At 56.5% G+C, this 14514-nt stretch overlaps 1 protein-coding gene across 1 annotated transcript; it reads left to right on the forward strand.

Annotated features, from left to right (window-relative positions):
- Positions 1-9597: 9597 nt before the first annotated feature.
- TMEM121B (transmembrane protein 121B) lies at positions 9598-11148 on the forward strand. The gene has a single exon (XM_060114103.1). It carries the CDS (start codon positions 9598-9600, stop codon positions 11146-11148), a length of 1551 nt encoding a protein of 516 aa, XP_059970086.1.
- Positions 11149-14514: the final 3366 nt, after the last annotated feature.

Below are 14514 nucleotides of genomic sequence, written 5' to 3' on the forward strand. Positions count from 1 at the left end.
ACCGTGCTGGCGTGCAGGCCCGCCCACCTGCAGCGTGGCCCCAGCATCCACGAGAGAGGAGGAAAGGGTGAAGACACAGCAGGTGGGGCTGGACTCCCTTTAAAGAGCCTTCCCGGAAGGCCCACCTCGCTGGGGACTCCTGTCCTGTCCGGCTGACCAGAGGTGGGTCACAGAGGCGGGCACCGGGCACACCATTGTGCCCACAAAATCAGGGCTTGTTCGTGAGGAAGGCGAGTAGAGGGGACGGCAGGCAGGTGGGCAGCAGTTCAGCCCCTGGGACCGAGCTCTGCGCTGGCTCTCCGTCTGAGTGCCCAGAGGACGTGTCTGTTGGGCCACTGAGCCACTGGGTCTGGAGGCCTGTGATGCACATGCTGGCCTTTTCCGGAGCACCTTACACAGGCATCACTGGTCCAAGGTTTCTCAGAGCCTCTCAGAGCCCCTCGCGGAGACACGGCTCTCACCACCCCAGTTTATAAATGAGGGCACGAGGCAGGCCAGTGATCCTTTCCTTTCAGAAACACTGACCGAAGACCCACTTGCTGCCAGGCCCCATGCCGGGTGCCACAGCAGCGACCAGCCATTGGCAACCACACCTGCCCTCGTGGGGTTCGCCTGGTAGTGACCACGCGTCCAAGGTCAGTCAGGAAATGGAGGGGCTGGGCTGACAGCTGGGCCTCCTACTCGGCCATGTTCTCCCGGGACCCTGCCCGCCCTCAGCCAGCCCACTGCCCTTCCGGTGAGTCCTGGAGCAGCTGCTGTTGCGGGTACAACCCCGCGAGCTTGCCCTGGGCCCAGGAGGCTCACAAGGGTGACTGGGGAGCGGGGGAGGAGCTGGGAAGTCAGCCGGGTGTGGCCGCGTGCCGAGGAGTCTTGCCGGAGCCCAGGTGGAAGGGACGGGGTGACAGTGTCTGTGCGCCTGCCCCTGGCTCTGCCCCGCGGCTGGCAGCTGCTCTCTGGGGCCCTTTCTCTCCCTTTCTCACTCCTGGTTTCCTGAAGGTGGCAGGAGCCCTTCCAGATGGGATGCAGGAGGGCAGGCCTGGGCACGTGGCTCCGGACGGGTCTCATTGCTCAGGGGCTTTGTCTGGACCGTGGAACCAAAACCCACAAGCAGCCGCTTCATTGCTCAGCCTGACTGAGTGAAATGTTATCTTTTTGTGTTTGAAGGAGCCAAGTGATTACAAATGAGACGCTGTGAGTCACCTTGAACAAGAAGTAAGTGCGTGTTTATAGTAAAGTGATCAGCCTTGAGCAGGACTGGACCGTCAGGTGCCCACTTGGGTCCCCATTCCTGAACCCCAGCACTTTCTCAGTGTCCCCATGGTGGTGGCAGCTTCTGGCCTCCTGAGGACACCTCTGGGCTGAGGCAGGTGGGGAGCCAGCAGGTAGTCAGGGCTCCCAGCAGAGCTAGGGTTGCTGTAGCAACCGGATGCTGCCTTGAAGGCGGATTTTTAAAATATCTTGGCTATAATAGTTTTTTCCCCCCAATCTTTCTGTCACTTCCCCCGTGCTGCGTGGTGTGGCGAGGCTGGGTCGCCCGGGGACGCCTGCCTGCTCTCTGCCTGGGGCTCCTGGCAGCTTCCTCGGGGGCTGGATGTGGGAGGAGTGTCTCTGGGTGTGAACTGCTGCGAAGCTGTCAGAGCTTCGGCTTTTGCTTCCAGCCTTCTCCAGCTCTTGGATCCAAAAACCTTCTGTCATTTTCTCTTTTTGGGGAGGCAGAGAAGCGGGGTCTAGCTTGAAACTCTCACCCCCCCCAAAAAAAACCCTCCCCTCCCTCCTCCCACTCTGGCCCATACCCCTACCAGAAGACCCATAGCGTCCTGGGACCACTCTCTGGAGGGGGAGGGGTGTCCCCTCTTGTCTGCTTTTTCCTTTGGTGTTTCTAACTTCCTCTTTTGGCTTCATTTATTCCCTCAACAAATGCCTGTAGAGCACCTACTAAGCCCCTGAAAGAAATGAAACACTGCCTTGTCATGGAGAAGTTCATCCCCGTCTTCATCTTGGACTTGGTCCTATCAGATTTCAAACTTTTTTCTAAAGTTACAGTAATGAAGACAGTGTTCTCTTGGCAGAGGGAGGGATACAAACCAATGGGACAAAACAGCACTCAGAAACACATATATGAAAATATGGCTTAACAAAATAAATGTGTATTTCTTGCTCATTTCATAGGCTGAGGTGGGCTATGTGCTGCTCTTGGCCTTTCCCTCCAGGTGGTGACTCGGGCATTCAGGCCCCTTCCGTTTGTGATGATGTCATCTTCAAAGAGGCAGGGAGGGTGGATGAACGTGGAGGGACTTGGGTGAGATGTGGTCTTGGTGGTCAAAGTAATCATTGTAAGACTGTATTATCGGGTTCTGTAACATATATAGATCTAATATGTGCAACGATAATAGTACTAAAAAGGGAAGAGGGCAACAGAAATATATAGAGTTTTTGAGTTTCTTGGATGTGTAGATTAATGTTTTTCATCAAATTTGGGAAGCTTTCAGACACTGTTTCCCTGAGTATCTTTTTTTCTGTTCCCTTTTTTCTCTCCTGTCCTTCAGATGCTCCCATTGTATGTATGTTGATGCAGTCAATCGTGTCCCATCTCTCTCTGAGGTTCTGTTCCTTTTTTTCTTAATTCTTTGTTCTTCAGAGCGTTTAATTTCTATCAATGTATCTTTAAGTTGGCTGATTCTTCTGCCAGCTCAAAGGTACAGTTGAGTCCCTCTGATTAGTTTTATATTTTAGCTAATGTACTTTTCAACTCCAAAATTTCCACTGGGTTCTTTCTTTTTATTATTATAATTTCTATCTCTTTAGAGACATTCTCTATTTGATAAGGCATTGTCATCACACTTTCCTTTAATTCTTTTAACATGGTTTCCTTTAGTTCTTTGAATATATTATAATAGCTGCTTTGGAGTCCTTGTCTGGTAAATCCAGTATCTGGGCCCCTCAAAAGCAGTTTCTATTGTTTGTATTTCTTTCCTTGTGTAGGGGTCACACTTCCTATTTCTTTACAACTCATATTTTTTTGTTGAAAACTGGACATTTAAGATAATATATTGTAGCAACTCTGGAAACTGTGTCTCCTTACCTCCCCCATCCCCCAGCCAGGATTATGTGTTATTGGTACTTGATTTTTTTGCTATTTAGTGGTATGGGTGGATAAATTCAGTGAGGTCTGTTTCTCCCGTAGTGTGAAGCCTCTGATGTGCACACAGATCTCCCTGCCCCCCGGGATGGCCACAGTGTTAGCTGGGTTCTCACTGACTGTCTTTTCTCCAAGTTCTTTGTTAACCTTCGGCAGCCCTACCTCTATTGGTATCACACTGAATGGTTAAGCTCCACTAATTGCTACCTGATTGCTCTGTTATTCTTTTTTTTTTTTTTTTTTGCTGTACGTGGGCCTCTCACTGTTGTGGCGTCTCCCGCTGCGGAGCACAGGCTCCGGACGCGCAGGCCCAGCGGCCATGGCTCACGGGCCCAGCCGCTCCACGGCATGTGGGATCTTCCCAGACCGGGGCACGAACGCACGTCCCCTGCATCGCCAGGTGGACTCTCAACCACTGCGCCACCAGGGAAGCCCTGCTCTGTTATTCTTGACAATGTCCCGGGACATTAACTGCTCCACATCTGATCTGATAACGTTGGGCCCCTTTGCATGGGTAGTTCTTAAGACCAGTCTTTGAGGCTCGCTCTGACCCCAGCCGGGTTCTTTTCAGCTGTCTGTCTGTTAAACTCCTGGCTGGTTTGTTTCACTTGTTCCATCAGGGGACGACCAGCCTCCTTTAAGTGACTCACCACCAAGGTCTTCCTTCTTTTCAATAGTGCCCTTAGGCTTGAACTTCCCTGCACTCTGTTCCAAGTGAGCCAGTCCCCTTAGCCTGAGCTACAGAACCCTCTGTTTCTACTCCCAAGGCAAAAGCTCCATGCCAACACTCTGGACCTGGGTACAGCAACCGGCTTCTCTTAGAGTGATACGTCTTTTCCATGAGTTGGACGGGGATGGGAGGAAAGGGTATTAGACCCTTGTCTTCTCAGTTTGCCTCTCCCTGCACAGAACCTCTACCCTACAAGTGAGCTGGGACAGGAGATTGGGTCAAGGTAACCAAGGCCTGCCACACCTAGATTAGCGCTTCCCCAAGTGGGGACTGGGTGGAGGTAGGGAGCCTCAGGCCTCTCAGCTGTGCTTTTGTGGAACAGAGTTTCTGCACATGAAGCTGTGGGGCAGGGAGAGGGGAGATGAGAAATGCAGTGACCAGCCCCTCTGGAGAGAAACTATTGTCCTACACTCGGAGATGGGGAGGAGGGGCCCCTTCTTGGCCACACTCACCTGGAGGGGAGTTTCTGTCACACTGAGCTGGGGGAGGGGAGGGGACAGGTTGTGGCTTCAATGCCACAGACCCTCACTGTTCTTAATGAGATTTAGCAGATTTCTTGAATAAACGTTTTTCCATTTGCTGTATGCCCTAAGACAATTCTCAGAAATTTTAAATGGGGGAATTCCCTGGTGGTCCAGTGATTAGGACTCCACACTTCCAATGCCAGGGGCCTGGGCTCGATCCCTGGTTGGGGAACTAAGATCCTGCAAGCAGCATGGCACAGCCAAATAAAAAAAAAAAAAAAAAAGAAAGAAATTTCAAATGCTTTTTTAAAATTTATTTTTTACTGAAGTATAGTTGAATTACAGTGTTGTGTAAATGGTTGTTTTTTATAATTTCCACCAGTTATGATTATTTCACTGGGGAGAAAATTCACAGAGATCCACACACTGTGATTCTTGGATGTACTTCTCCCTGCCTTATTCTTTCTTTTTTCTCCACTATTCTTTTTCATAGTATTTTATTGTTTTTTATGCTCTTAATCATTTTAAACCTATTGGTATTACAGCCATCATCATCTGAAGTTCCTGGGAAGGTCTAATCTTACTATATGTTTCATACACTGGCTTTCATTCATGATGGGTTATTTCCTTGTGTGTTTTGCAATTTGGTATTGTGAACTGACTTTTACTGGTGCTTTATCTGTGGGAATCCTCTAAGGCTTGGTTTGACAGTATGTCCCCCCAGAACTGTTTTGTATTTGCTTTTGCTAGGTATCCATGGTTATTACCAGCCTACAACCAATATTTATGTTACTTTCTCAGCTTGAGATTGTGCAAATCTCAAATCTATGGGTGGTATAGTCCAATGGTTATGAATTCCCAGGAGAGATTTTTATGCCACTTCAAGCCTAGGCCAATGCTTATTCATTTGCCTGTGGCCTTCCTGTTTGGGTGGGAGATCTATTTTTCTGTTCACCCTTTCACTGAGTCCTGGTTTTATGTAGGAAGCTCAGCTCTGTGTCCTTGTCTCATTTGGGTTGAATGCCAGGTCTCCTGTTTCTGTTTGGCTATTAAATCCACGTGCCCACCAGTGCTGCCCAAGAGGACATGCCACAGTGATGGAATTGCTCTGTATCTGCTGTTCCGTGTAGTAACCACCAGTCACATGGGGCTTCTGAGCACTTGAAATGTGGCGAGTGAGACTGAATTTGAAATTTTAACTTATTTCAAATGATATTTATTTATTTTTGATTTTATTATTATTATTATTTATTCATTTATTTACTTTTGGCCTCACCATGCAGCATGCAGGATCTTAGTTCCTTGACCAGGGATTGAACCCGGGCCCCCTGCAGTGGAAGCACGGAGTCCTAACCACTGGACGGCCAGGGAAGTCCCAGTTGATATTTATTTAAATACATTCAGATTTAGGTAGCTGCTTGTGGCTGGTCCCCACTGTATCCGACCAACCACACATCTGAAGCATCATGTACTTCACTCGCCATTCCAGTTTCCTCTTCACGGACAGCCCCAAGGGTTCATCTTACTCTCTTAACTGCACTTATACTGTTCAGTTTTACCTGGTGTTTTTGGTAAGCTGGGAGGTCTTACACATTTTGTTCACAATATCGCCAGAATGGAACACAGTCTCTGCTTCCATTTTCTCTCCCCTCCAGCCCATCGGTTCTGCTGCAAAGTAACTTTTCTATGATGCACATCTGTCCATGTGACATGTCTGCTTTCAGGAAGTCCCTGTTCTCCTGGAATGTAGCCCAAGCTCAGCCTGGCCCCCGAGGTCCTCTGTGACCTGGCCCTGCCTCTCCCCTCAGTTTACCCGTCGTGCCCTTCTCCTTGTACTTCAGACTGAAGCCAAGCATCCGGAACGCCTCAGCGGTGCCTGGCGACCTCACACGGTGGGTCCTCTGTCTGTCCTGCTCCTTCTCCCTGAAACGCCCACCAGCCCTGAGTCCACGTCCCAGCCGCTAACCAGCACCTGCTTTCCTTTCCCAACAGTGCTCATGTCCTTTGCTCCCCTAGGCCCCATATAGAATTTGGCCATAACCTTCACAATACTTGACTGTGCTTCCTTGTTTATGTGTCTGTCCCCCTCCCAGCCTGGACTTCTAGGAAAGGACTTGCTGTTTTTAGCCTCTGGAGCCCTGGCACCCAGGCCAGGGGCTGAGTGACACTTGCAGGCACTGATGCCGGACCTTCTCCTTTGCCCACGAGGGTAGCGCCTTGCTGTGGGCCGTCCATGGGGTGGCCCAAGCCACAGCCTGGCTCTGGGCCTTAGGGGCGCTCTGCAGTGCGGTAGCTGGAGTGTTATCGTCACAGACTCTCCAAGGACTTCTGAGGCTTCAGTTCCTAGGAAGCCGAAGCTTTGCAGACCCGTCCTGCTCCAGCCACAGCCCCCTGCCCACTTCCCTTCCATTCTGGCAGTCGGCACCGTGACTGTGAGACTGGGCACCAGAGGGCCTGCTGGGTCTTTCCACGGGGGCCCCGGTGAGGCCCCACATGCTCGTCGGCAGCACCCTTTGGCCGGGCCCTTCATTCTCGCTGTGGAGGGAAAGAGGGCAGGCTGACAAACAGACGGTGGGTCAGTGAGGACTGGGCCTTGGTTCAGTGCTGGGAGGGCTGGCCCTGCCCGCTGAGCTTTCCTGGGTTGCTGAGATGACGGGGGCATCTCTCCTCCCTCCCGGCCCATCTGCCACTGCCCCAGGAGGATGAGGGTATCAGGTCTCCAAACAAGCCTTACCCAATGACACCCCCGCCCGTTTAACAGGTGCTCAAGGAAATGACTTTTGGATTGAAAACTGCTTAGTTTGTCCCTGACTCCCAGGATGCTATCCTAGGCTTGTGAGAAGGAGTGTGGTAGGTGGGTGAGAGTACTGGGCTGGGAGCCAGAGGTCTGCCCTTGACGAGCTGTGTGGCTGGGAGCAGGGTGCCCTCCTTCTCTCTCTGTTCCCAGGTATCGCATGTAAGATGTAAGCACAGACCTTGGGGACTTAGGAGCTGCTCGGTGACTGTGTTTTCCCTTTTCCAGATCCTTGTGGGATGTTTGTACTTACTTTATATACAAGAAAGTCTTAACTTCCTTCTTCTCATCCTAGCCACATCTTTGTCAAGCCCATCACGGGCTGAAGCGAAGGCTCTCTGTGTTTGTGTGTGTGCATGTATGCGCCCAAGTGTGTACACAGATTTAGACATAACCCAGTGCAAAGCCGAGGTCCCTCTGGTACCCAGGCCACCAGCATACTCTGTCGTGTGCCCTGATTTCTTACCCTTATTATCTGTGGTCTTTTTATTCAGAGCCTCAGACCTGAAAGAAATTGGGTTAAAGAATCTCATACAGAAGTTACTCTGAGCAATTGAAGTCCATTTCCCAGAAATGCAAGGATAACTTCAAAGGGCTGGTACAACCCAAGTTCCCAGGGAGGAAACCCGTCCTCAGGAGGTACCCTGGGCGAGGGCTGGCCTGATGGGCAAGGGCAGGAGGGAGCCGGGCGGGTGACCAGGGCAGCAGGTCTGGGGTGGAGTGGGGACAGATTCGCCAGCGTTCCCTCGGCAGCCCGGTTCTCAGCCTGCAGCAGCTGCTCCCACGTCTTCTACTGCTTCGTTGACGTGAGCAGGAGATGTGGGCCAGCTTTCAGGTTAGCGGCCAGCTGGTGTCCTCCCTGGGGGAGAGCTGGGAGCCAGGCTGTAATCTGTCCCATTAGCAGTTGGCAGCTCCCAGCCCGCTTTTTCACCTGGACCGGCTCCGTGCTGACATCGCCGGACCCGCTGTGACGCTCATGGATGCAGGCAACCTGCTCTGTTCGCTCCCCCCTCGCCCCGCGTGGGTGGCCTTGGCGCCAGCGGGCAGGGCTGGATCCCCCACACCGTGAAGCCTGTGACCGGCTCCAAGAACCGCTGCTCCCAGAGAGAGCCGCCCTGCTCCCTGGCACGTCGCGAAGCACAGAGCTGCTGGGGAGCTGAGCTCGGAACGTGGCCTTGGGAAGGGCTCCAGCCCAGAAAACAGTCACTAGTGGCCTGTGTTGTGAGTAAATGTTCCTGGGGCTTGAGACATGAGCTAAATGGAATTGTGATGATCACACCAGTTACCTTTAACACACTCCGTGACAGGCATTGGGCCAAACCCTTCCAACTCATGACCTCTCTTAATACAACAGCCTGGGAAGGTAGATGTTGGTCCCTTTTTACAGTTGGATAATCCTAGGGTCAGAGAGGTGAAATAACTGGTCCAAGATCACACAGGCCACATGGCAGAGCTGAGACCACACTCTGGAGCTCAGCTGCCCCCCACACCTGCTGGGCTGCATGACGACTGGACACGGACCCGGCGTGTGCCTGGGGTGGGCTGCGGGTGCTAAACCCCACATCTGCCGTGGATTGCTTGTACAGAGCTCTGCGCTTGTAGCTGCCGGGCTGCTGTGTTCCCGTCCATGGCCCCGTCTGTAGCATTCACCATCGCAGCTTTGGGCCTATGTTTCCATGGAGGCACCCCTAGGTGTTTAATTTCCTCTGCTAGCTGCCTCTTCCTGTTTCCCATTCTCGCTTTAAGAACGTCAGAGAATACTGAAAACCTTGGCTGGGGCCACACGCACCGTCCTTTTACTGCTCCTTTCTTCCCAAGCATTTATATTCAGAGAGCTGCTCTATTCACTGGAAATTGGTACCTCCCCCCGGGGTGGTCACTGAACCGAGAGCAGGGCACATGAATATGTAGAAATATATGTTTGAGGCTCCCGGTCCTGGTCCTTGGAATCAGTGCGGCCTGGTTCCTCCTTCGGGTTTCAAGGGCCTTAGGGAGAGGCAGGACGGCCCAGCGGAAAGGGCACCGGACGAAGTAGAGGCCAAAGCTGCCCTGGTGCCTGCAGAGGTCCCAGCCTGGTGCTCAAAGGCACGCACGGTCTACACTGAGACCAAGGCCACCCGGTCCCTAACGCCCCAGAGGTTCAGCTGGTGGGACCTCGCCGACCACCTCCCATCCCGCCGCCGAGATCCCATCGCGTCCCTCGGATTCCACGCTGCGTCCTCCCCGCCCCAACTCCGCGCCCCGGCACCCCTCCCCTTCTTCCTGCCGACACGGCGGCCGGGCTTTCCCGCCTCCCGGCCCCGAATCCAATCCCGGTTTCCCCGCCCCGCCCCCAGCTCTCGGCTGGGCCGCCCCGCGCGCCGTCACCGCCGCCGTCACCGCGCGTCGGCAGCAGCCCGCGCGCGCCCGGCCACGGGGCTCGGCTCCGGTGCGCGGCTCCGGCCGGGTAGGCGGGAGGGAGCCGAGGACAATGCGCCCCGCGCCCGGCGCCCCCCGCGCGGCCCCGCCCCCCGCCCGGCTGCAGCCCCGGTTCCCGCGCGGCCGGAGCGGCTCGGGCAGCAGCAGCAGCGGCGGCAGCGGCGGCGACACCGGCAGCGACAGCGGCAGCAGCAGCAGCGCGGGCGCCGAGCGGGAGGACGACGACGAGAGCGCCAGCATCAGCAGGCCGCTGGTGCCCGCCGGGCCCCCGGGGAGCGCCGCCGCCTCCTGCGCCTCCACGCCCACCTCCCCGCGTAGCATGACCGCCGCCGACCTGGGCGCGGGCGCCGTGGCCGGAGCCGTCGGGGGCGCGGGCGGCGCCAGCCCCGGCCCCTCCTGCCGTTCGTGTTGCTGCTGCTGCGGTCGCCGGGCTCGGCCGGGCCGCGGGGGTGGGCGCCGCGGCTGCGCCCCCGGCCCGGGCTGCCGCTGGGGCTACCAGGCGCTGTCCGTGGCGCTGCTGCTGGCGCAGGGCGGCCTGCTGGACGTGTACCTTATCGCTGTCACCGACCTGTACTGGTGCTCCTGGGTGGCCACCGACCTGGTGGTCGCGGCGGGCTGGGCCATCTTCTTCGCCAAGAACAGCCGGGGCCGTCGGGGCGCCGCGCACACCCACCACCCGCACCACCCGCACGCCGCGCCCCTGCACCTGCCCGTCGCCCCCGCCGCCGCTGCCGGGGCTGCGGGAGCCAAGGCGCGCGGCGGCCGCGGGGGCGCGGGCGGCCCGGGGTCGGCGGGGGCGGCCGGCGCGGCCGGCGAGTTCGCCTTCGCCTACCTGGCCTGGCTCATCTACTCCATCGCCTTCACGCCCAAGGTGGTGCTCATCCTGGGCACGTCCATCCTGGACCTCATCGAGCTGCGCGCGCCCTTCGGCACCACGGGCTTCCGCCTCACCCTGGCGCTGTCGGCGCCGCTGCTCTACTGCCTGGTGCGGGCCATCGGCGAGGCGGGCGCCACCCCCGGCTCCGCGGGCCCCCTGCTCCTGCAGCCCCAGCGGCACCGCGCCGCCGGCTGCTTCCTGGGCACGTGCCTGGACCTGCTGGACAGCTCCGCCCTGGTGGAGCTGATGCTGGACGGCCGCGCGCCGCTGCCCGCGCACCTGCGCTACCTGCTCCTCGCCGCCTACTTCCTCGCGCTCGCCTCGCCGGTGCTCTGGCTCCACGAGCTCCACGCCGCTGCCGCCTCGCCCCGGGGCCGGGCCTCGCGGCCGGGAGGTTGCAGCCGCCTGCTGCGCCTGCTGGGCGGCTGCCTCGTGGACGTACCCTTGCTGGCGCTGCGCTGCCTGCTGGCCGTGAGCTACCGGCAACCGCTCTCCGTCTTCATGCTCAAGAACCTCTTCTTCCTCGGCTGCCGCGGCCTGGAGGCCCTGGAGGGCTGCTGGGACAGGGAGTCCCCGGCGTCCCCGAGTTGGGCCCGGGCGGGCTACGGCGCTCCGCCCTCCGCCCCGTCGGCGCCGGGAGTCCCCCAGCTGGGCCACTGCATCTCGGAGGACGAGGGGTGTGCCCACGGCTATGTCAACACCCTGGCTGTGGCTTCCCAAAACTGAGGGGTCTGGGGGCTTGCTCTGGAGTTGGGAGACCCCGCTCCCTGTCCTGCGGCCTTCCCTCACCCAGACTGGATCAGCCTCTGTTTGGGGGAGGTAACTGTTAACAGGGCTGAGAGCCAGCGCGCCCCTCTGAACCCCTTGAGTCAAGACTGCTTGGAAGGAGCCAGCCGCTAAAGAGAGGGAGGAGGGTCGCCAGCTCTCTTCTCCTCCCGACGCCCTTGCCCGATCCTTCCCTCCAGGGGCGGGGCACCTCTGCTTCTTGCTTCTCCCACCTCACCCTATTCCTCTCCCTTGCGGGGCAGAATGGAGGAAAGGGGGGCCCAGGGCCTTCGGCCACCCCCCTTGCTTGGACGTGCCAGCTTCTTTTAGGCTGTGGTTAGTGGTCCTTGACCCACACCTTGAAATCACCCAGAATCCCATGCTCCCCTGATGTGTCCATTGCATTTCTTCCAGATGGTAGATGCAAAGTGTGTGTGTGTGTGTGTGTGTGTGCGCGTGCTCGTTGACGTGTGTGTTGTTTCCTTGTGTCCAACCTGTGCCCCTCACAATCAGTAGGAGATCTGGGGAGGCCCGGTCCTCCCCACCACACACTCCTCATTCCTACCTGAATCTGTGGCCATGAATTCCCAGACAGAGCTGGGCTCCTGGGGGCTGCCCAGTGGCCCTCCTCCGAGGGAGAAGCTCACCCAGGATCTTCCTCAATGCCACCCCTTTCCTCTCAGCTGGGGGGAGGGGAGGGTCCACACTCTAAGGACCAAACTACACCCTTTCTTGGGTGTTTCTACCTCTGTGCTTTCCACCTGTATCACATCACACACCGATGCTGCTTGCAAACAATAAGGACAAATACTCAGATGTTGCATTCAACGTGGCCACTGGATCCAGCTGGGGTTCGGTGCCAGTGTTATCACAGGGTCAGTGGAGGGTCGGCCATTGGCTGCCCTCCCTCTCTCCCTCCCTCTGTGCCCATAACTCCTATCCTTCCTGCCGCTGGTTGCTGGCTGGGTCAGATCTTGGCTCAGAACAGCTTTGGTGGGGTTTCTGGATAGGAAACCGCGTGAGCTGTGGGCCTCCCACGGGCCCACGGGAGTAGGAAGTCCACCTCCCCGCCTGTCCTTCCTTTAGGAAGCATGGTGTACATCAGAAAGGGCGGTGGTGACTGTTGTCCTCTGCTCTGGTCACGGGAGTCTCTAGGGAAAAGCAGGCTGCGTGGAGTAGGGTGGCTAAGCCCCACCCTCCCTCCCTAGTGACAGGTCACATCCAGCAGCTGCCCACGTACAGTCTTGATGTAGGACCTCTCTCGGCATCTTTGAGGCAGGATGAGTATTTTGGGGGGAGGTCAGAGTGCAGGAAGAGTTGAGAGCCAGGCCAGGGGTACTTACTCCGCCCCACCCTGCGGTAGGATGGGGTTGGGGGAGGGTGTAGGAATCTGTTTCCCTCCCTCCTTGTGGCTGGGGAGCTTTGTGTGGTGTAATGAACTCTGGACAGAGGGCCAGAAGTCATGGGTTGTAGCTTTGACTCTTGCCACCCACTAGCTTCAGTGACACATGACTTTTGTTTTCTGGGCCTCCGTTTTGCACTTGGGGCTCCTCTTTCTCAATTTCTTAGGGGCTTGTTGACAGAAGACAGACACACAGACAGGACTGATGGCCTGAGCCTCCCTGCTCTCATGGGTGGGGGGGGAGGGGAGGGAAGAACATGTTTGCACTCAATGTCCCTGCTCCCAGCCCCTTGCCCACCAGGTCCAGGATCAGCCGGTTGGATTTTGCAACTAATTGTTCTTTTCCTGCCTTCTCTCCTCCCCAGGACCCCCCTTCTTCCCTTTGAATTCCATGTGGTCCAAGTTCTGGGGCCCAGACCCTGGGGAGCCCAGGAACTGCTCCCTCCGTTCCCTCACCCTCTCTCCAGCTTTGCTGTTTCTCTGCTACCTAATCTCAGAGACTGACAAGGACTTTGTGTCCGAGCCATGGCCCCAGGCCGGCCCCCTGCCCCACCCCCTTCTCCTGTTTGGATGGCCGTCTCCCTGCTGAGTGACCGCTGCTGCGACACCTCCAGGGTGTCGGGTATTCTGGTGGGAGGCTGTGGTGGGTTCCAGTGAGCTGCACTTCCCAGCACCCGGCTGGTCTGGCAGAGGCCAGGCCTGTTCCGGTCCGGCTGCCAGCCCCACTCACCCCGGGACAGACGTCCTCTTCCCGACACTTGGTGCCAGCACTTGTGCTCAGGGGGTCAGCCCCTTCCTTCTGGTGTGTTTTTCTTGAGTCCTTTTACTTACTTCCCTTGCCCCATTCACAAAAAGAAATGCCCCGAAAGTTTCATTTTTCTTGTTTTCTAGGTACACCTGTAGTGCGGGGTCCAACTAGAGACGCTGTGGTGTGTCTAGCGTCCCCGGGCCCACGCCCGCCGTGCAGGTCACGGAGGAGAAGCAGCTGGGCTCGGGTCCCGGGCTGCCCGCCGCTAACGTTGGGCAGGTCAGGCCGTCCTCCCCTGAGCCTTGGACTCCTTATGTTTTTGGAAAAGGCTTGGGCCAGACCTTCTCTAAGGACGGCTCTGAGTCCATGTGTTTTTGTGGAAGAGAGCGAGCTGGCAGCCTGAGCCTGGAGGACGGAAGTGGCACCTCGCTGGCATTTATCATGTTCTTTTCTCCTTCTCTTTTTAAAAATAAAACCAGCTTCTGTTCTGAAAATAAAAAACTTGAGACTTGTGACGAGCTTCCTGTGTAGTTTGTTTTAAGATCTCTCCTGTCCTGGTTTCCTTGCTAAACTCTTAAATGTCACCGTGACATCTGTCATCATTTTGCTGGTCTGTGTTAACATTATGGGTGCACCTTGGCTACTTCCTTCCAGGCGGTTGGCGGGCTCTTGAGGAAGCAGGGTTGGCCTTGACCCGGCCGGCCTGGTGTGGCCCAGCCAGGCTTCCTCAGCAGAGCCAGGTCCCCTGGGCTCTCAGCCCGAGGGTGAGTCCCCAGCTCCTGGGCTGTCACTCCCTCCTTCTGAGAATAACTTGTTAGAGGGGGAAGGGCTGAGAAACGACTGTTTAAATACTCTGCCGTTCTCTCCCCAGCCAGGAGCAGGAATTCTTATCACGAAGGAGAACAGGCCATGCTTGTTTGTTTTCAACACAACGCGGTCTGGGGAGTCTAAGAGAACATGGGGTCTGCATAAAAATAAGACTACGGTTGGACTTCCGTGGTGGCGCAGTGGTTAAGAATCCACCTGCCAATGCACGGGACATGGGTTCGAGCCCTGGTCCAGGCAGATCCCACATGCCATGAGGCAAGTAAGCTTGTGTGCCACAACTACTGGGCCTGTGCTCCGCAACAAGAGAAGCCCCCGCTCGCTGCAAGAACGAAGACCCAACGCAGCCAAA

Source organism: Mesoplodon densirostris, chromosome 11 (genome assembly GCF_025265405.1).
Source record: "Mesoplodon densirostris isolate mMesDen1 chromosome 11, mMesDen1 primary haplotype, whole genome shotgun sequence".
NCBI lineage: Eukaryota > Metazoa > Chordata > Mammalia > Artiodactyla > Ziphiidae > Mesoplodon > Mesoplodon densirostris.